General features: G+C 28.9%; 1 protein-coding gene across 1 annotated transcript; it reads left to right on the top strand.

Annotated features, from left to right (window-relative positions):
* The first annotated feature begins 17,031 nt into the window (after positions 1 to 17,031).
* On the top strand, positions 17,032 to 21,763 carry LOC120080830 (isoprenylcysteine alpha-carbonyl methylesterase ICME). The gene is made up of 11 exons (XM_039035481.2): positions 17,032 to 17,669; positions 17,923 to 17,999; positions 18,113 to 18,182; positions 18,289 to 18,369; positions 18,492 to 18,566; positions 18,677 to 18,778; positions 20,025 to 20,165; positions 20,315 to 20,380; positions 20,464 to 20,610; positions 21,001 to 21,091; positions 21,240 to 21,763. Exons 1-11 carry the CDS (start codon positions 17,242 to 17,244, stop codon positions 21,399 to 21,401), a joined length of 1,440 nt encoding a protein of 479 aa, XP_038891409.2. The 5' UTR covers positions 17,032 to 17,241; the 3' UTR covers positions 21,402 to 21,763.
* The last annotated feature ends 883 nt before the right edge of the window (positions 21,764 to 22,646 follow it).

Genomic DNA, 22,646 nt, shown 5'->3' with positions numbered 1-22,646 from the left:
AAATTAGTGAAGGAGAAGAGAAAATAGGGTTTGTGAGGTTAATGATAATATGCTTTGGTACGAAGAGATTATTCAGAGGACTAAGCATATGCTTCTCTGTGTTTGTGTGTACATGGTTCTCTCTTTGTTTAAGAGGGAATTTTTCACATTTAATTTTACATCATTTTTTTAAATATATTTTTTTTCCCAAGGGATTTTCACAGAGTATATGCTTCACCTTTGCATCTTCCATAAAATCAATCCTTGCCATAGTATGTTTTAATTTTTTTTTTTTTATTTTAAGAAAAAAAGGTTCTAAATTCTCTTTTCTTTTTCTTTAATTTGAGTATAGTCTCTAGGGAATTCTTGCAATGAGCACCAAATTCTGAATAGATCGATTGAGATTGATTTATCTTTGAATTCTATCATCATTTCTACTCCATGTCTCGTTTTATCCAAATTCCACCCAACAAAAACTGTCTAGATTCAGCGAATTTAATTATTTTTCACATTCAAACAAGTTGCTATACATGTATTTATAATAATGTGATTTTTTACAACCGTCAAATTTAGAACGTTTTCAACATTTAAATAGGATATGAATTTTGGTTGATGACCTATCATCCCACAAGCATGTTGAAAATCTTACGTTGAAAAGATTGATGGATGAGCTACTTTTCCTATTGTTAATTAGTTTTGAGATGAAATTTCATAATATAAAATATGGTATCAAAATTCATAAAGCTCGAACAAGTATTCGGTCCAATAAAAAGAAATTGTGATCCGATCAAGAATGGTGAACCTAAAAGAAATACCATATTGAGAATACCACATTGGAAAACCAATGGATCGCACAATCCTAGTAAGATAGATATGAATTATTCCTCATATTCCCAATTGGTTTTGAGATGGAACCTTGTACTATCAAATAGTTGAAAACTTCACAATCTTAAAGAGACACTATTTTGAGGGGTACCTCGTGTTTCTCACATGGAAAAGATGAAAAATTCTCATAATTTTCTTAAGATGATAAATAGATACATTTTTATTAGAAACGTTCAAATTTCCTATTTTTTTCATTTAATTAAATTTAAAAATTAGGAAGACGATTAGGGTGGGATCATAAAGACCGCTTTACTAATTTGTTTTGTGATGAAACTCTCTTATCTATTTTTTTTGATAAAGGAATTTTTTTGGCCACATATTTTAAAAGTTGATATAAGTTGATATTAGGGGCATAAGGATGAGAATGCATGCATTCTCCATTCACGTTCTACTTTTGTTGACAATTGCTATGTATGCACGTATCATGCAATTTAATATCCCGATTTTTGTCTCCCAAAGCTTTTATTCGAGGGATTGCTCTTAACTTAAGTAAAATCTTTTAATTAATCTCAAGAAATGTAATACTTGAATGATTTGTGAAAGTTATTATTTGAACTCATTCTCTTAAACTCTCCATTGCATCAATTATATTACAAATGTGATAATACAAAATAATTGAATAAGCTGGATCATTTTATTATTTTTTTTTTACAATTAATTAAATAAGATGGATAAATCAAAGATTTGGATTCTTTAAATTGGCATACATGTGTAAAGAATAAGGTATGGGAATCAAAATCTTCATAGTTGATTGAAGAACAAGATATAATACATCAAAAGGTACACACTCGTTGATTCTACCGATCGTAACCACATGTTCTAATACCAACTATTCTCTGATTTGTGTATATTTTAATTTTTTTTTCGTTCCAACAATTTATTAAGAAGTCAGGGACACTTGCCTTATATTGATTTCCATTCATTATTAAAAAAAAAAAATCATAATTATATTATTATTATTATTATTATTATTATTATTGTCGTTATCCATTAGGTGTTAGTAGAAACATAAAGATCAAAAAGTTAACTATCAGATCAACCAAATTGAACAAATGATAGGAAATCGTTCAACAATACTTCTTCCTATTTCCTATTTCTTATATATATATATATATATATATATATATATATAAACTTTGCTTCAATGGTTTGCAAGGCCATTAGTAAATTTTCCCACCAACCCAAGGTTTGAATCTCATGGGAAGCACTTTGTTTATTTATAAAAAAACATTTTTTTATCCCTATTTCATAAAAATAACAATTTAGTCCATGAATTTAGTTCATAAAAGTCACTTTTAGTCCCTTAATTTTTATAAAAATAATAATTTAGTCATTGAATTTTGGTTTGTAATGATTTTTAATCCTTATATTTTACCATGTAACAATTTAGTCCTTGTACTTTCAAGTTTTTATCAATTTAATCTCTGAAATTTGGTATGTAATAATTTAGTCTTTATACTTTCAAATTTGTAACAATTTAATTCCCAATGTAAAAACAAATAATCAAAATTTGATGTCAATTTTTACTATTTTGTAATGTAGACTTTGTATTATATCAAATTATTGAGTCTCTAATTAGTTTAAATTTACTTATGCAAGAAATCTCATTAAATTTTCACACTAAGTTTTACAATAGAGACTAAATTGTTACAAAGTTTAAAATACAATGACTAAATTGTTACAAGGTAAAATATAGGGATTAAATTGTTACAAAATTAAAAGTTCAAAGACTAAATCATTACCGACCAAACTTTAAGGACTAAATTGTTATTTTTATAAAAATTAAACTAAAAGTGACTTTTATTCTATTTAATTTGCGGTGAACTTGCTAACACATCTTTTATATTTCTAATTTTCAAATATAAACGTATATTTTAAGAATTATTCCTCACATATTTTTATATCATTTTTAATTTTTTAAAAAGTATAAATAATATGTTGATTTTTAGTTCATTTGAAAACGGAAGTGGGAAGTTCTATATTATTTTTTCTCACGTAAATATGTAGAAATATACAAATATTTTTTGATATCTTTATAAAATTATCTTCCAAAAATTGATTGAGTGATTTTTTTTCTTATATATTTAGGTAAATAATTTTATAAAGGTTTGTACTTCTATAATAATTTTGTAATTAGTATTACTTAATTTATACACAACATATCAATGCATTTAAAATTATATGAGTGTATAATTACAAATGTAGTCTAAAAAGTTTGCAAATTGTGGCTAATAAATTTGTCTAATCAATCTACAGCTTTTAAATTTTATATTTAATAGACCTTATGAATACTAAAAATGTTTAAAACTTAACTGTTTTATAAGATGATGAAAAATTAGGTTTGTGTCTAATTGAACGTTACAGTTTAAATTTTATAGTTAATAGACATATTAATTTTTAAAAATATGTCCAGTCGCACTTATTAAGCATAAAATTAAGTTTAACGTCTAATATAACATTTAACTTTTAACATAATTGAATATGCAAGAGACCTATTTGTCCTAAAATTGATATTTTAGGAGTCTATTAAACATAAAAATCGAAAATTCAGAAATCTATTAGACATTTTTTAAAGTTTCAGAAACTATATATAAACAAAAACCTAGAAGCTCAATTCTAAATTGTTAACCTTTTATATATATATTTGTGCCCGACATGATATTTTGGATCCACCATTGCGTCCTCACAAATTCATACATATATATAAATATCCGTAGATGCATACATATGTATATTGTTTACATATAGCGGCACATTCTTTTGATTAAAATTCTTGCCTTAAAGAACCTTTTGATTTAAACTTTCAAAAATCAGTTTAATACAAGTCCAAAGGAGGGTTAAGAACTAACTACTCATTTCTTATTCTAATTATTGAAGGTATGTTGAACACATTATATAAATAAATTGATTATACCTACTTAAATGTTTAGAGTATACAATCTTATATAAAAATAATTTAGGCTTTTGAGGAGTCATTTTTATGTCTCAACTAAAAGAAAACTTATTGAAATCACTATGTTTTGTGTATTACCATTAAGGGTTTGTTTGACAACAAAGAAAAGTTGGTTTGAGTTGGTATTTTTTACCAACTCAATGTTTGACAACCAACTTTAAATGCTGGTGAGGTTGAGTTGGTTATTTTACTAACTCACCCCAATTCTCTCTCTCCAATGTTTTTAATGGTTCTACTCATCCGTCTTCATTGGCGATTACCGCTACCACACTCCGATGACCAACTCCGAGCTCCGACAACCACCTCCGACGGTACTCCGACATCTACCTTGGAAAAAAAACTCTGACTTCGCACGACCAATTTCAACAAAGAACTCTGGGCTCCACCAACCATCTCTGATGACAACTCTAGCGACTAACTCCAACGACTACCTTCGCACAAGCAACTTCGGCGACATACTCTACCTACTACCTTCGTGTGCCCAACTTCGACGACCACTAATAAAAATAAAACGGTGGGTTTAATTACCCACCATTTTATCAATCTCACTCTCACTCGTTTTCCCACACGTTTTCGTTACTCTCCCAACTCCCTCAATTACTTTGTCGTTTCTCTCTCTCATGCTCTCTTCATATTTACTCCTCTTCTCTCATCTTCTCTCTTCTTTTACCGTCCGGTTCGTCTTTCTCATTTTCTCTCTTCTTTCTCTGTCTTGCTTGTATGGGCTTCATTTTCACTTTTCTTTCTTAACTCCTCCTTTCTCTTTTTTAATTTTCTTTCTATGACTGTTCTTTTAAATCTAATTATTCTTCTTCTATTTCATTTTTTTCTTAGATCTAAAAAATATTACATATGACGTCCTATTATCGTTTCACTAAACAAAAGTTCAACGATATGTTTTAAACAACCTATCTCTTGATGTGTTCAAATATTACATAATTCTACTGAAATAGTGGAATTTAAAATTATGGCTCAAATTTTTTTTTTTTTTTTAAAAAAAAGGTAGTTTATACACTGATGCAACATAACAGTAGAAAAAATAAATATCAATATTTCTAAAATTATTTCACTGATTTTAGAAAAAGGTAAATCCATATTCCACAAATTGGTAAAAAAAAAAAAAACTATTAGTTGGTTTTATGATTTAAATTATAAGAATTTGGTTTTTTTTTTAAGATTGACTTTTAAGTGTCATCCCTTCTGTCTAAAACAATGTCAATAGTTTCATTTGATGACACTAATCCTTTTAGTTCTTTTTTATTTTTACGGTAATTAATGATTAAGTTGATTTTTTGAAGGGAATAATCACTTCTATTTGAGTGTTTAAACAATTGAATTTAAAATTTTGTGTTTTGTATATGAATACTTTGTAGAGAATTTATTATGTTTTGAGAATGAAAAATAATTGGAAGTTTTTTTTTTTAATTTTATCTTAGAAAAGTTTGAAAAGCATGTGTATAGTTGAAAATTAAAATCAATAGCAAAAAAAAAAAAATCAATTTCAGTTACAAAAACAGCACTAGATACCCTAACTCAACTCAACTCTACTCTACATCCAAATACAGATAATAACTACCAACTCAACTCAACTTTGCACACTAAACACGGACAATGTAACTCTCCAAATAACTTAACTCTTCTGATAATAATTATCAACTCAACTCAACTCCATGCTTTTATTGCACATCAAAAGCCCCCTAAAAGAATGACATTAATTAGTCAATGTTCTTAACACATAGGCTAACCTAAAATACAAGTCAAACTTATAGGAAGTCAACTCATGTAAGCTTATTGAATTTGAACTTTAAATAAAATAATAATAATAAAATCTAAATGCACGTGCCTTTTCTCTACTACGTATTTCTTTCGTGTACGATTCCACAGAATCAATCTTGACGTCATCCCTCTTGACACGTGTCATTCTTCCAGACGATGCCTTTTCACCCTCACCAAAATCCTAGAAAAAAGTATTAAATTGATTTTTTAATACAAAAAATAGCCCTTTAAAAAAAAAAAAAGACCACACGCACACACAGAGCTTAGTGTATATAAAATGTCATATGTGATCTTTATACTTTCTAATTTATTAGATTTTGTTTTCTAAATTTCAAAAGTCTAAATTTACTTACGGTACTTTCAATAAATTTTAGATTTTCACTTAAAGTTATATTTTATCGAAATTGATTAAATAATAATAATAATAGTAATTTTCATACAATAAAATACAATACGAAAATATATTTTCGAAATTTATAATAAGAATGTTAATAAATAAAAAAAATTGAAAAAATCATAATAAACTAACTGTAAAGACTAAATGCAAGATTTATTGAAAGTTAAAATTAAAATTGAACAATTCTAAAAGTACAAGAAACCAAAGGATGATTTAACCATTATAAAAATTTAGGATCCTTATTTTATAATCAAAATTTTGATATTGATACTTGATATATTTCACTCTTTGATACAAAGGTATAGATCTTCATACTCTGCTTGTTGTATAAAAAAATAAACATGTTTTTTTAAATGAAAAATTACATTTTTATTTCTAGAGGTAGGAAGATCAGAAAGGAAGAGAAATAAAGTGGGTGGATTAAAAACAAATGGTTTTCTTGAGTTTAATAATCAAAGAATTAAAAATTATTATTTTAATAATAATATTAAAAAAAAAAAAAAAAAAAAAAAAAGTATCACGCCAGCTTTCATTAAAAATGTTAGAGAGAGATGATATCGAATGCAAACTTCATGAGTAAAATGATTGAGTTTAAAAACGCATATATATAAACTACAGACTAAACCAAACTCCAAACTAACAAAAGTGTTATTTATTAAGAAAAAAAAAACATAATCCTCTTCTAAAATCCAAAGGTAGATCGACGAGGGTCGAAAAAAACATCACCAAACATATATTGCTTCAACTTATAATACTCATGTTTTTTTTTTTAAACGACTCCATCTAATGTATTAAAGTAAAATAGGGTTTATTCTTAATTAGTATTTTTTTTAATAGTATTTTTCCTTTTTTGATTTTTTTCTTTTGTTGGGATTTTTTTTTAGGTCTGTTGGTGTCTATTTATTCATTTTTATAATGTATTTGGTTAAGTTAATTATTCAATATTATATACAAAATTAAGATGGTATCAGAGTATTAGGTTTTGTCTCATTGAACCCTAACCACCAAAATCTTGAGTCGACGGAGGTAGATTGGTCGCTTGTTAGGGTTTGAATGCACTTATTCCGGCCACCATGCTCAGAGCCCAACCGCATGCCATATGCCTAGTTGTCGTCCTTCGCCGCCCGCCTCAGATCTATTTGTTTCTGTTTTTCTCAGTTCGTGTTGTTTTCCAGTGCGTGTTCCGTCTGTGGCTTCCAAATCTACTCCTCTGCTCTAAATCTACCGCTTCCCAGCCTCTCCTCCATTAGATGTGCTCTACCACTGCACTCTAGCTCACACACGTTTAGATCTACCCACGTTGGCGTCCAGATCCGTGCCTAACATAGCGTTGTTTCATCTCCATTCGCACCGGCCTTCGTCACACCCAAATCCATTTGTTACAGATCTATGCGTCGTCGACTGAGCACACTCAGAGACCCTTCATCCATTTTAGATCCGTTCTAGCTGGTTTGACACCAGATCCATTGATTTATTCGCCTGTCGACTTGAGTTCCAGCCCGAATCTCTGTTTGCGCCACCAACCGTCCAGAACCCGTGTATTCACGTGAAGGAGAAAAAGTCTAACCCAGTTCCGCTACTTCCAAACGGTCTTTTCCGGTTCAATTAGTTAGAAAGGCCATTGTGGTTTATCAAAATGGTTCAGTTAAAACAATCTATTTTGGTTCAATCAGTCTAGTTCGGTTCACTAAGATCGGTCCACGTTCAGTCAAACCAGTTTGTCTTTGTTTGAGTCCTTGATTTTCGTTTATAGAGTTCAACTCTATTCTGTTTCGTTTTCAAATTGGGCATTCATGAATTTTGTTTTGGATCTATATATAAGGATCTTTATTTCTAGTCTAGAAGTTTGTTTCCATTCTTCGTGGATTTATGTTTTCAGCCTACTTCGTATTTTCATTCTTTGTGGGGTTAAATGTGTCATGTGTCTTTATTTATTTATTTATTTTTCATGTATAAATTTAGGATTTGTTCATATAAACAAATTCCAAACTTTCGATATATAAATTTAATAGTAGAAATCTACTATGCTCGTTTGAAATAAACTTCACCGGATAAAATAAAACTTTTAAAAGTTACAACGCACCATAATATTCATGAATATTTTTGGTAACTTAACCATTACTTTATATGGAACTAGTGCATGTGAGTGACACACCTTGAACAAGTTGCATGAGTAATTATATTCCTATTGAAGTTTAATTAACGATAAAATTTTAACATGGTGGTATACTTTAATTTTTAGATTTTATTAGCTATTAAAACATGTTTTGTATTTTCATAATAATTAATATTTTATCTTTATTGGATGAATATTTATATTACTTGTTAAATTAAAATTAAGTTGGTCTCCTCAAATGTTTACCTTTTTCACTTTGTGAGAAAGGCAAAGGGAAGGACTTGAAAGAGGGAAAAGGAAAGGGAAGTGCAAATCCCCCACATGATTTGAATTTGTAATTAAAGTGAAAAATGACAAATTAACCCAACCAACAAGACATAAAAGAAAGGGCTTTATAATAACAACCGTCCTTTTCTTTATAAAGGAATTTCATTTCATTTCCTCACCATTTTTCTGTTTTTTCAAACCCAAATATTTCATTTCATACACAAAAAGAAACTTTCAAGCTTCCCAACTTTTCTTTCCCTACCCTCAAAGTTCCACTTTTTCATTCAATCTCATTAATTTATAATATACCTTTTATCAAAATAGTCCAACAGGTTTCATCTAATTTGCTTTCGATCCATAAATTTTAAAATATTATACTTTTATCCACGTATTTTAAATTTAATTTTCATGTTGTTCCTAAAATTTCAAAATGATACATATTTTTACTTTTTATTATTTCTAGTGTTAATGTCTATTTATTAGTGTTCACTACTTTTCCATTACGGTTAAAATTAATAATTATTTTTAATTACTTAATGACAAAGATGAAAGTTAGTATTAGAAAAAATTCATAGGTAAAAGTGTAAAATGTTGAAACTTCAAGACCAAATGAATACGAAATTCAAAATTCAAGGGTCAAAATGTAACATCTTGAAACTTAAAGAACTAAATAGAGATTAAACTCAAAACTTGAGAGTGAATATTATGTAACATTTCAAACTAGAATCAAATAGAAAATAGACCCAAAACTAAGCTAGGCATCAAAATTTTTTCAAAGGTAAGATTGTAAATTTGACTTTATTACATTATCAACATAAATAAATAAATAAAAATTTGAAAATTTAATTCACATTATGTGATATTTTGATAAATCAACTATTGATACATATATAACCAATTAATTTAATGATTGAGTTAATATATATTTCGATTATAATAAAAATATAATTCAACTTATTTCAACAAAAAGAAAAAAGAAAAAAGATGGAAAATTGTCAGAAATAGAATTGGCAACGAACGATGTCGGGGAAGCACACCATCCCTACCTCATTCTCCATTTTGGAGAGTCGGGATCAAGGTCGAGGAATCCTCTTTCAGGGATCAAATCCCTTGGGGAAAATTTTTCTGTTTATATTTTAATTTTTTATTTATTTAAAATCAATTAAAAATTTGATATTTATATTAAAATTGTAAATATTTTAGACAAAAATTAATTTTAAATTTTATTTATTTAAATGAAATTAAAAAAATTAAAAAAAATAGCAACAATAGCCTAGCTATTGTTTTATATTTATATAAAGTTAATTATGTTATATATATTAAATAATAATAAAAAGTAATATATATATATATATTGGGGCATGGTCGGGGACTCGTTTTGTGTCTCCGGTTTGACCCCATCCTCGATGGGGATTTTTGCCAACCTTAATCAGAAATAGCATGCTTAAGTTTTCACCTCACAAAATAACCTTCTTTTTTAAAACTTGTAAGAATAGTTTTTTTTCGATCAATCTCGGGTGAGATCAACCTTCGAGATTTAGTTTAAAAAAAAAAAAAAAAACCTTTTCTAACTCATTAATTCTTTTGGGCCTTCTTGATACATCTCGTCTGATTACACATCGTGATTTGCTAATTTTTTTTACGTAATCTTCCTAAATCTTATATATTTTCAAATTAAATTTTCCAAATTGATTCAACATTTTTAAATTTTGGAAAAATCAAATTTTACAAAAAAAAAAAAAAAAGAAAAAAAAAAAGAAGTAAGATTTGAGATATATATAGAATGTCAATGCTAATTCTGTCCAAGATTCATCTCAAATATATGAATTTAGGTGTAGGATTTCATTAAGAAAACTCAAATATATAGAATCTCGTGTTATTTTGCCGAGATTAACCCGAGATTCACATAATCTTTTCAAATTATATGCAATCTCTCCAAATCTTATACCAACTTTCCGAATTTTCTCTGACAATATTTTCCAAATCTTTTATAAAATCTTGTAGATCTTACTTCCAATTTATATTTACATGAATTTCTAAATTAATATATTGATAATTTACTTTTTTTTAGTTTTAGAAAGATTAGGGAAGATTAGTAACCTTTGGATTTTTTTGCATTTTTTACTTAAATCTTGATTCTGGCAGGATGTAACGAGAAAGTCCAAATGATCGATAAGTTGGAAAAAGTTATTTTTTTAACTAAAATATCATGGTCAATCTAGTTCAAGATGGATCGAAAAAAACTATTCTTACGAATTTTAAAAAAGGATGCTACTTTTGTAAGATGAAAACTTAAGTGTGTTATTTTTAACAATTTCTCAAAAACGACTCAACTAGTTTATATATATATATATATATAATCTCCCACCCCATATGTTGGGAAAAAAAGTTATTTATAATCTTAAATATTACAAAAATGTCACATTTTTTAAATGCTAGCTATTACAAATTTCTTTATACTACTTACTTTTGCTAGTTTTCTATCCGAAAATAATTGGAAAATAATTCAAAATTCCTATTTGAAACAGCGTGATTAGAGCATGATAACCATTTTCCATGGGTGCAAACAAGACATAAACAACAAACATTCATATACATAAACAGTGTGATTAGAGCATGATAAGTTGCACACGATAAATAAATGGTTATGAAAAAAATTTAAAGCTACCTCTTTTAATGAGATAAAACAAATAAATACTTTAACTAACTAAATTATATTTATTGACCATGACAGTCAATAAAATATTTATATTGTTCTTCTAGACAATACTTTATTCCCAGTCTAAATAGTTGTAAATTTTTATCATCTTTATTGATACACAAATAAAAATTTTATTGATCAAATAAAACAGAGAGTATTGTTCGTTCGTTAATAAAAAATGAGATCACAGATAGAGAAAAGAACTTTGGTTTACCACTCATGAAAAAATATTTGAATTAATCCTTAAATCAAACTATATCTCAATCAAATCTATTAAAAATGAAACTAATATACAAAACTTAGCATGAAAGTTAGAGTAAAAAAAAAAAAAAAAAAAAGAAGTATGACTAGAAATAAACAAAAAAACGGAAAGGAGAGTCAAAAGGGGTAGCAATTTTATAATAAAACCAAACACCTATCTAATGCAATTGAAGAAAAGTGTTAACTTTTAAAAAACATAGCAATAATTGAGTTGAGGCTAAGCCAAAATTGTGTTGATTGGGGGTATGAATTGAGGACCCCATTTTCTTGCCTTCATCTACCAATCACTACTTTTCCTTTACTTTCTTTTTTTTAAAAAAAAAAAATAAAAAATAGGGGGGAAATAATAATAAAATAAAGGGAAAAAAGTGGGTTAAAAAAAGAAAAGGAGAAGTAAGAGGAGTTGTACTCCATATGATTTCTGTTTCCATGCAGCAAGGCTTTGCAATCTGCAAAAGCAAAGCTTCTTCCATTTGAGTAATGTGTTTGACAACTAGCTTTGTCTAGCCAATCACTTTCCTTTTGTAATGTAAAAATGCACTTGGCCAATCAAAAGGTGTCAATGAACAAAGCTCGAGTTAGAGTTGGCTTTTCGCGTATCATTATTTGCTCTTTAAATTATTTACGATTTGTTTTTAGTATACACTAGATCAAAGTTAGACCTAATGCAATACAACCAAAAAAAAAAAAAAAAGATTTGAAAGAAAAGGATTAGAGTAGAGACGAATCTAAATTGAAAAGGGTCTTATTGGGCCTATTGAGAAAACTAAGCTAAAGGCCAAAGGCTCACATAGCTACCTCGACTAAAATATCAAAGCTGGTGTGGCATGCACCACCTACCCTATTGTGTGATTTCCTTGTTTGTTAGTCACCTTATCCCTTTTATTTTGCTGGACACGTATAAAAAATAAGGCAGATTTGTACATCAACAGAAACCGTTGGATATTTTTGTTGAATATTCTTAAAAAATTAAAATCTTAAATAAAAGAATGTTGGATTAGTTTTATTATATATGGATTTATTGATATCTCTCCATTTGAAGGAAAAAATACATTGCCTCATTGCTTTAATGGAAAAAAATGTATGTTTCTGCCCTATTTTCCACTACCTTGTGAGAACAAAGGTTCAAATGGTATGATTTTAAGACATTCATTTTAAGGGCCCAATATAGGCCGGAAGTTAGGCCGAGTAAGTAATTGGGCCATTAGGCACTTGGAGATTTTACTGGGCTCAAAGGACCAATATAGTTTGATTAAGAAGTATGATTTTATTTGAAAAATATATTATGGTAAAATAGAAGAAGAGTTTTTCGTTATATAAAATAATACAAAAGGAAAATGGAATTAATGTATATCCCTTCTTCTATGAAATGATCCCCAAATAAGATACTGTATAAAAAATTACCAATTCAACCCTAGTTTAACTTACCTAAAATTTGTTCCATCAATTCAGAAATCGTTTAGATTGATTAAAAAAATATATATTTTTTAAAAAAGTCATTTTTATTTAAATTTTTTTATAATTATACTTTAAAAATATTTTAAAAGCTATTTTAAGTGACTCCTTTCACTTTACATTATTATGTCAAGCAACAATTTGATTATTTTCAATTTCATCGCCATTGGAAAATCTTAAGTAAATATACAGTTTTTTCATAAAATTTCAAAGACTGCGTGAGGCTATAGTGGCAGTATACATTATTTAGATCTTTATAAAATTAGTTTACAAAAATTGATTGAATGTTTTTTTTATTTATGTATGTAAGTGAATAATTCTATAACGATTTATAATAATTTGTAATTAGTTAATAAAGAAACCATATATTAGTGCATTTAAAATTATATTTATAACAAGATTAAATTATAAATTTAATTCCTAAAATTTAAAAAGTTTGATTAATAAGCCTATAAATTACTTCCAATTTATTTCTAATAGATCTCATAAATACTAAATTGTAAAAAAAAGATTGTTTCATAAGACAAAAGAAAAAAAGTTGATCGGTGTCTATTTGAATCTTAAATTTTAAATTTTGTAGCTAATTATTACATTAATTTTTAAAAGATGTCTAATCGTACCTATTAAGCACAAATTAAATTTAGTTTTTAATATAACATTTAATTTTTAATTTAATATGTAAGAGATGTAGTAGATACAAATTTGATATTTTAAGTATTTGTTAAAAACAAAAATTGAAAACTAAAAGATTTTTTAGATAATTCTTAAGTTTTACATAAACACCAAATTATAAGTTAATAGGCTAAATTTCAAACATTATATGCATTAGTGCCCCCACTTGAAATTCCAGATTCGCTACCTACTTTTGCGGTGCATAGCAGGAAAAAAAAAAAGAAAGAAAGAAAAAGATAACTCCAAATCTATATAAATTGTGAACATTTCAAAGGTAAATTTTTATTAATGTAAGAAGACTTTATTTTTCTTTCGAGTTTGTACAACCACATGTAAAAGTTGTTAGAATCATATCTAATAAAAAATATATATATCTTAATTTTAAGTATGTTTAAATTAATAGTTTAAGAAGACAATGAATCAGAAAGGTTGAAGGTCTTACTATAACAAACTACTCTTATAATCAAACCTCTCAATTCTCTTAATAATCCTTTGAAATAATTGTCTATGTCAAAAATAAAAAATCATAAATACAAATATTTAAGTTTAACATGAGAAAAAAAAATAATATGAAGATATACTTATAAAAATAAGCCAATATATGATAGTTACATGTATACATATTATTAATATCTCCGATGTTGGTAAAGTTGGAATTATATTTTAATTTTTAAAAGTATTTATGAAAATGTGGTACTTTTAAAAATATTTAGAAAAATATCGTAGTTTTGCAATAATTACATCTTATTATCTACTCTCCCAATTTTCAATAATCTCCACTAATGACTCACATTTTATTTTCTTTCTCTTTCCCTTTTTCTTTCTTAAACCAATAGGTTAATTAAAAAAATTCACATTGAACTAATTCATTTATATATCTTTTCTTAGATAAAGATTATTTATATACCTTTAAATATGATGTGAACACGATTAAAAATTGTAGCAAGACCTAAAATTAATCAAATGTTGTAAATAAAACAAACTTTATGGTTTGATGCAATTAGAAATAAAAGCTAATATATGATTTAATAATTACTAATTACTAAATTAAATTGGTAACACTTACACACGTAAAGCTTAAATTAGTAATATTACAATTTTACATTTAAAATTTGAGTTTTGTTTCGATTTAGTCCCTATACTAAATGATTTACATTTTTAATTACAATTAATCTAAAATAATTATGACGTGAACTTTTAAATTCAATTTTAAAAGTGGTGAAAAAATAGTGAAACACAATTAATTATAATTTGTTTTAATTAAATTAAATTTATTAACATACATTAACATTAAAGACAAAAAATGGGTATTCAATGGAAAATCAATGTTAAAAATATAAATTTTGAAATCTATAGACCAAATTGAAAGAAAACTCAAATGTCAAGAGTAAAATTGTAATATTTTGAAACATATAAACTTATTTATTTATTTTGATTTCAATCTATTTTCAAACTTTAATTTTAACCAAAATATCATTATTTACTTTTAATGATAAAACAAAGTATTTAATATGGTATTTTTTTAAAAAAAATAATTTATTTAATAATTTAAATGTGAAATTACCTATGATCTCCCTATATTCACCGTCAACTAAAAGGGGTAAGAGGGGAAATAGAATGAATGGTACCCTTACAATCAATCACTAAAATGGGCTAAAAGGGAAATCAAATGTTTTTCTCCATAGTCCCGTTTGGATAGCATAGATAGATAAAATAGATTATTATTATTATTATTACTACTACTTTCTATAGAATTAGAAAATAAATACAATGTTAATTAAAATGTATTGTCAATACAATAACCTCATTATCAATATAATAACTTAATCTTTCCCATTGGTTCGGGTTATTTGAACTAAACCCATCAAGTTTTCATTTAATTTAATTAGTAGTTTCATTTAAATCATATTTAGATGAACATCTCTCACATAATCTATAGTTTTAATTAAATTAAATTAAATTAAATCAATAATTAATCAATCTTTCAATTAATTAATTACTAAATTAAACATCACAATTTAACTTAACCTACATGTGAGTCACATTCAATTATATTTATTCCTAAGTACTAGTGCTCCTCTCATGAGCAACATTTTAGGTCCAACTATTAAAGAGAAACCCTCTTGGATCATTGGGTAGAGGCCCTTTGTTCAAGTCTTAGAGGCACCGGGAACAATCATTTACTTACCCTAAAATCGAGAATGAGTGAAATCAATCTATTATTAGGTTCCCAGCTCCCACCCGATCTTGTCCCCAAAATGGTATACCCGTATGATAAATATAGATGTAAAAAATATAGAGTGAAATCCAAAATGATAAACACAAAAGTGTATGCATAAAAAATATTACATATATTTTAAACCCCCACACACACATACAAAAAAAATAAAAAAAATAAAAAAAAAATAAAAAAAAATAAAAAAAATTATCAAACACAAAAGTGAAATTGTATAAATCCTTATATACTTTACAAATGATTAAAAAACACGTTTGGTCTCTAAACTTTCATGAAAGTAATGATTCATTCCCTAAATTTTGGTTTATAATGATTGAGTCCTATACTTTTAATTTTGTAACAATTTAACCCATTGACTTAATATGTAATAATTTGATTATTGTACTTTCAAATTTGTAACAATGTAGTCTCTAACATAGAAAAATTCATCAAAATTAGATGTCAAATTTTATTAATTTATTATGTAGATATTTTAGTATATAAAAACATCGAGTATCTAATTTGTTCATCGGTTTATTTATGCAAAAAAAAAAAAAAAAATCTCATTAAATCTTAACACTAATTTCTACGATAGAAACTAAATTATTATAAAATTTAATATACAAGAAACTAAATTGTTACATAGTAAAGTTTAGGACCTAAATCGTTACAAACCAAAATTTATTGACTAAATTATTACTTTTACGAGAATTTATAAGCTAAAAGTGATTTTTAACCTTTATAAAATTTGGAGATCTATTAAATATAAATTTAACTGTTTTATATATTTATTTGATACAAATATAAAAGTTGAGAGTATAATATATATGGCTTGAAACCAAAAATTAAATACAATTTTTTATGATCGATATTAAGTTAAAACATAATTATCATAAATGGCAAAGAAAAATCAAACAAAGAAAATAAGGGTATTTAAATAATTTTGTTCATCAAAATTGCCTCACATGAATTTCAAAAAAAGGTAGGTCGCAAGTTCAACTTGCCACCTATTTCACAGCAGCAGCCAATTTTATTTTAAAATTTTTTTGTTTTCATTCAGATCTCATGTCAAACAACCATATTTCCATAAATATTTTGTAAACTACTATACTTTTCTAAATAAGAAAAGTAGTTTTATTGAAGTACAATATTTAAAAAAAAAAAAAAAAAATCCTCTGATATCACTGTAAAAAAGAAAAAGAAAAATAATACAAAAATTACGTACGAAAATAGAGAGAGACTTTTTTTTAATTATAAAAATAGGAAAAGAAAAAGAAAAAACGTGAGAAATGCCAACTGTTCCAAAGTCAAATTCGTCAACGAAATTTAAGATGAAACGTGGCAAAATCCTGATGGCTCCTCTACCAACCTCGATACCTTCCCGCTCCCGATTTTCTCTGTTATTCTCTTCATTCCCCGATCTTAACTTTTTCGGCCGCTTCTGCAAATTTGACCGGCCGGATCTCGGCGCCGACGGCCAAATTGACGGCAAACAAACAACAGTCAAGATTTGTGCCCACAGGCTCTCTTTCTTTACGGCGTTTTGTGTTCCCCGGCTGCAAAAATGCCGTCGCCTCAGATCCTACCTATCGCCCAGCCCCCTTCGTCGTCTTCATTTTCCTCCGGGGGCTCCGCCGCCAATTCGATTATGGCAACTACATCTACTGCCATAGACATAATTTTGCTTAAAGAAGACGATGAACAAAGGACTGGAGTTCTTGTTTCTCCGTTGTTCGAGAATGATAAGACGATAGCTCATAAGCCCCTTCTTCCTAGGACTTCAAGCTATGCCTCCTCCACATCCAGTTCCTCCTCCGGAAGCAATATGTACAAGCAGAAACGGAGGCGAGTCAAGAGCGAAGACTTCCTGTCTTTTCTCTCGGGTGACGGCCGCCACCAGACCGTTGATCATGATGTCGAGAATGCCGATGTTGAGAGAGCTGAGAGATTTCTACTGACCCGCTTCGGTTTGAAGCTCTCGAAATATATTCGGTAAAATACCCAACTCATTGTCCTCTGTCTCGTTGGTTTGTTCTCTGCTATTGTTTCACTTGCTGGGACACCATTAAGAGATCGGTTTCTTAATCCAATCCTCTTCTTGATTCTAAATCGCGTAGAAAAATCAAGATCAAAATCTGCAACTTCTGCTTATGTAGATGTTTATGTTATATATCATCATTATCATCAGATTCTCTTACTGGTGGCTTATGATGTTTGGGATTATACAACTTATTTGATTATTCAGGGTAGCATTCAGATGGATTGCAAGATTTCTGGCACTTGGTTGCTATTCATTGTTTCTCCTTCCAGGTTTTCTTCAAGGTGAGTTAAGATTATTGTAGATTGCATTATTTATTTTTGCAATGTCAAGTGAAGTTAACTGATACTTTCCACCTATTTGCTGGGGCGATCATGGTGAACTTTGTTACTTGCAGTTGGATACTATTATTTCTCATCCAGTCAGATACGCAGAAGTATACCATATGGTGATAAACCAAGGAATAAGTGAGGAAACAATAAAGGATATATAATTCTCTTATGTGAATTTAGGATGAAAGTGCTTATTGTAATTTCAACTTTATATGTTGAGGCATTAAAATTTCTGGTACAGGTTGGATCTTTATCTTCCAAAACATATTGACGGGCCAAAACCAGTTGTTGCATTTATCACTGGTGGGGCTTGGATTATTGGGTAAGCAGAACTCGTCGACTCTAAGTGATCATGATAGTGGAAATTAGGATGAATATGATGATATAGGAGAAAGAGAAAGGGTTCTAGTGAAACAACTAATACAGATGTTGTTGTCCATACAGCTACAAAGCTTGGGGTTGTCTTCTAGGACAACAATTATCAGAAAGAGATGTCATTGTAGCATGCATCGATTACAGGTAATCTGGTCTTAATAATGATGTAATCATCATTGCCAAATGTTCATCTCACCAAATGAAATTGTTTTTCCAGTGTAGTTAATGATAAATTGTACATACTTTTGATGTAGAAATTTTCCTCAGGGAACTATGAGTGATATGATCGATGATGCTTCCCAAGGTATCTCGTTCTTGTGTAATAACATTAGAGAATTTGGAGGCGATCCAAACAGGTAATGTTTTAACTTTTTAACTAAAAAGTCTTAAGCAATTAACTTCCCGATTTGGTTCAGCCATAGGTATTTAATAATTTTGTTGCAAAGGTAGTTAATCATGGGAGGGTGGAGAGTTGTATCATTGAGAATTAGTTGGTATCTTGTTTAAAAATTATAGGAGTGGAGAGAGATGGCTTTATGTCTCTGTACAAAGAGCTTATCTAATCCATCAGATGGAAGAAATAGGGGAATTCCAGAAGAAGGCGAGATAACAGTGGGGTGGGGGGAGAGAGTACAGAATTGGGAGAAAGGAAGAAACCTTGCGAGGGAACCAACCCCATCAAATATGTAGTCATATATTTCCTCTTTCAACATTAAGATTGGTATAACGTAGTTCGGGATTCTACTAAGATTGGTATCAGGGATAGTGTTCTAGACCACGAATTGAGGGTATTCCGGCATCAATAAATTTGATGAGAGGAGAAAAAACAAAATTGGTTCAAAAAGCTTTGGAGATGAGTTCAAACAATTTGGACAAAGGTGTTTCCACTTATCTATTCATATCAACTTGAAGAATAGGAGACGAGGATAGAAAGAAAAGGGTGAAAAAAAAACCAGAAGAGATGAAGCACCACTCATGGCTGCTTAAAATGGGAAAAAGTAACAAATCAAAAACAGATAGAAGTAAGTTGATTTCGAGCTGGGCAATTGGGGTGTTTGTCTTTGTTTCAGACGTTCATGGGTTGGGTTGAACAATTACAAAAAAAAAAAATTGTCAAAATTTAACATGAAGTTACTGACATACGAAAATGGGGCAGGAGGGCAGATCGATGCCGAAAGCGATGAACATGAGAAAACTCCATGAAAAATCTTCGGAGGTCATAGAACAAGTTTATTTGAGAGTCCAAGGAGAAATGAATATGTTATCGGGAAAATATTTTAAAGTAGTGCGATTGGGACAAGGAAAATGATCAAGAAGAGGAGGATAAACTCCATGGATCGAAGCATCGGTGGGCAAGGCTTGGTGTCGATGGTGTATGAGAAAGCTGGAATTTTGAGTGAATTCGGACTTGGAGGAATGACCAACTTTTTTTAGAAGAGAGTGAAGAGAAAACTAAGCCCCTTAATATATCCTTATAGTTTTCTCTTCCAACGTTTACACACAAAAGCATGTTGCTGCAATTTTCTACTTCAAAATTCAAATTCTGATCCCTATCACCATTTAGTTGTATTGACTGTGAAATCCCTGTTTTTTTCCTTCCAGAATTTATCTAATGGGTCAATCAGCTGGCGCACACATAGCTGCCTGCACACTTTTGGAGCACGCAATGAAAGAGGTTCGCAAAGTAGAAAGTATCTCTTGGAGTGTGTCCCAGATCAAAGCTTATTTTGGTTTGTCAGGAGGGTGAGTATTTTCTACCACTATGGATTCAAGAGTTTGGCCATAAAAAGGGTATGCTTTGGCATTCTCTTCTATAATGGTTTATATATAAAATTTTTCTTTTCCGTTTGACATGTAATTATGTGATCATTTTCTTCCTTACATGTGAACAGGTATAATTTGCTCAATCTTTTAGACTACTTTCACTCTCGAGGTCTATCTCGTTCTCTTTTTCTAAGGTATTACTTGAGGTTCTTGCGCAAAATTATTGGCATACATACATAATTTATCTTTTATAATGTAATCAAATACTTCCTTGCAGCATAATGGAAGGAGAACAATCCCTGAAACGATTTTCACCCGAAGTGATGATCTTGGAAGAACCCAACATAGGCGCAGCAGTCTCGATTCTTCCTCCCGTCATTTTGTTCCACGGAACAGCAGACTATTCTATTCCATCAGATGCTAGGTACATAGTGTTAGGATACGTCCTAACAATAACAAAGAACATAAAAAACATTAAATATAGAAATATATATTGCAATATCAAAGAAGAAACTATGATATTCTTTCGAGAGGCAATTCTCTCCCAAATTTCCTCAATGAAAATTACTACTAAATTCTTCACATCTTTGCTCCCAACTCATTTCCTCTATTTATAACTAAAAACCGTAACAAACTTACTATCTAATATGCCCCTCTAATAATCATACTAATAATCCTAATATTTCCTAACTAGAGTCTTACTCGAGAAAAAGCATATGTAACCCAGTTATAAAATAATGCCTAAATATCCAAAAGGTTTATCGCCCAAATTTAAAGCATTTCTTGTATTTCAAGCAGTTTTGTTGCCATGCAGTAAAACTTTTGCTGAGACTCTTCAGAGCGTTGGAGTGAAAGCTGAAACATTCTTCTACGAAGGAAAGACACATACAGATGTATTTGTTCAGGTATGCATAAGGACATCTTAAGATTCTTAGGCAACCTTGTTTACACCTATGAAATGCATCTACATTTTGTTTACAGTCCCATGAAGTAATGTTTGCTGGTTTGAACAGTTCATTTTTTTTCCAATAACCTTAATCTTTGTTTATGCAGGATCCGTTGAGGGGTGGGAGAGATCAGATGTTTGAAGATCTTGTTGCGATCATCCATGCCAATGATGCAGAAGCACTGGCAAAAGATGCAGTGGCACCTCCAAGAAGACGCTTCGTACCCGAATTTATGTTGATGTTGGCTCGTAGTGTTAGCCCCTTCTGACCAATGTGCATTATTATCAATGCGTGCGATCAATTTACATACCCATGTTATTATAGTCTCGCATTGATCTTACTTGCAGTCCATTTATTGTAGGTGACAAAAGGGAGGAAAATGAATTTCGCATACCCCGATCTGGTAAGATTTGTTGCAGAACTGTAAATGTGATTCTTTTGATAGATAATGCTAACGAAATATAGTCTTAGTCAACCAGAAGTTTCTGTCTCTCTTTAGAACTCAAAATTTCATACTAAAAGCAAAAGAAACTGAATTTATTTCGTAATTTGATTATTGTTCTAAACTGTATAAAAACTTCATTGCGGCTGAGTTGGATAACTTGAACTGAATTTACCTTTTACCATTAACTCTCTCACCCCTAGGAATAGATGGCTTTATTTATTTTAACTATGAGTATGGAGAAATTTCAACCTTCGACTTAGTCGAGAGTATAACCAGTAAAGTTCTACTCATATTACATGTTGGACAGGCTGATCATTTTGGGGTATTATCAAGTTTTCTGCTAAAGTATCATAAAAAATTAGGAAGATAGAAATCAAAAAGAGAGATAAGGTAAAAAAATTGGTGTGCTTCGTTAGCTAAAATGAAAGGTTCATCAATATGCTAAAAATGAGATGTATTAATGGATCTGTATCCTAAATTCATGTGTTCTATGATTGTTTTTGTTGTGTCAAACCATGCATACTTGAACTTAAACATGTTGACCCCATAAAAATTTTGGTCGACGTTTCCTGTTTGGATTTGTGCTATAAAGCCTTATAATGAGTTATTTAATAATTTAATTATTTTATAGGGATTTTTACATAAAAACCCTATAAAATAATTAAATCATTAAATAACTCATTATAATGAAACCATCTTTGGGTCCGTCTTTAAATTTAAATTTTTTCAAGAAAGACTTTTAATATTATTTTTGGACAAATCTACCATTTTTTATTATTTTTATCCTTGACTTTTATATATATTTTCCTATTTTTCAGAACTTTCTTAATGATGGAGAGAGGAATTATATTTATTATGGAGAGAGAAGATTCATTTAATATGATTTTTTTTTTCATATTTTCAAATGGAGAGAAAATACGTTTGTTTGTTGAGATTTTTTATTTTATTTAATTTAATTGGAGAGAGAAAATATATTTAGTATATAAATTCAATCCTTGACATAAATCATCATATAATGCATTTATTATGGAGAGAGAAAATGCATTTATTATGATTTTTTTCCATTGT

The sequence above is a fragment of the Benincasa hispida genome, chromosome 7 (assembly GCF_027475165.1).
Source record: "Benincasa hispida cultivar pf3 chromosome 7, pf3_genome.v1.1, whole genome shotgun sequence".
NCBI lineage: Eukaryota > Viridiplantae > Streptophyta > Magnoliopsida > Cucurbitales > Cucurbitaceae > Benincasa > Benincasa hispida.
Note: the sequence above shows the minus strand (reverse complement) of the source record. Positions and strands in the feature narration are given on the sequence as shown.

What these genes read in the sequence shown, in the direction of transcription:
- LOC120080830 (XM_039035481.2), top strand. Translation starts at nt 17,242, where the DNA reads ATGCCGTCGCCTCAGATCCTACCTATCGCCCAGCCCCCTTCGTCGTCT. An exon ending in CCTTCCAGGTTTTCTTCAAG is followed by an intron (nt 18,000 to 18,112) that starts GTGAGTTAAGAT and finishes TGTTACTTGCAG; the next exon opens with TTGGATACTATTATTTCTCA. An exon ending in TCTCGTTCTCTTTTTCTAAG is followed by an intron (nt 20,381 to 20,463) that starts GTATTACTTGAG and finishes ACTTCCTTGCAG; the next exon opens with CATAATGGAAGGAGAACAAT.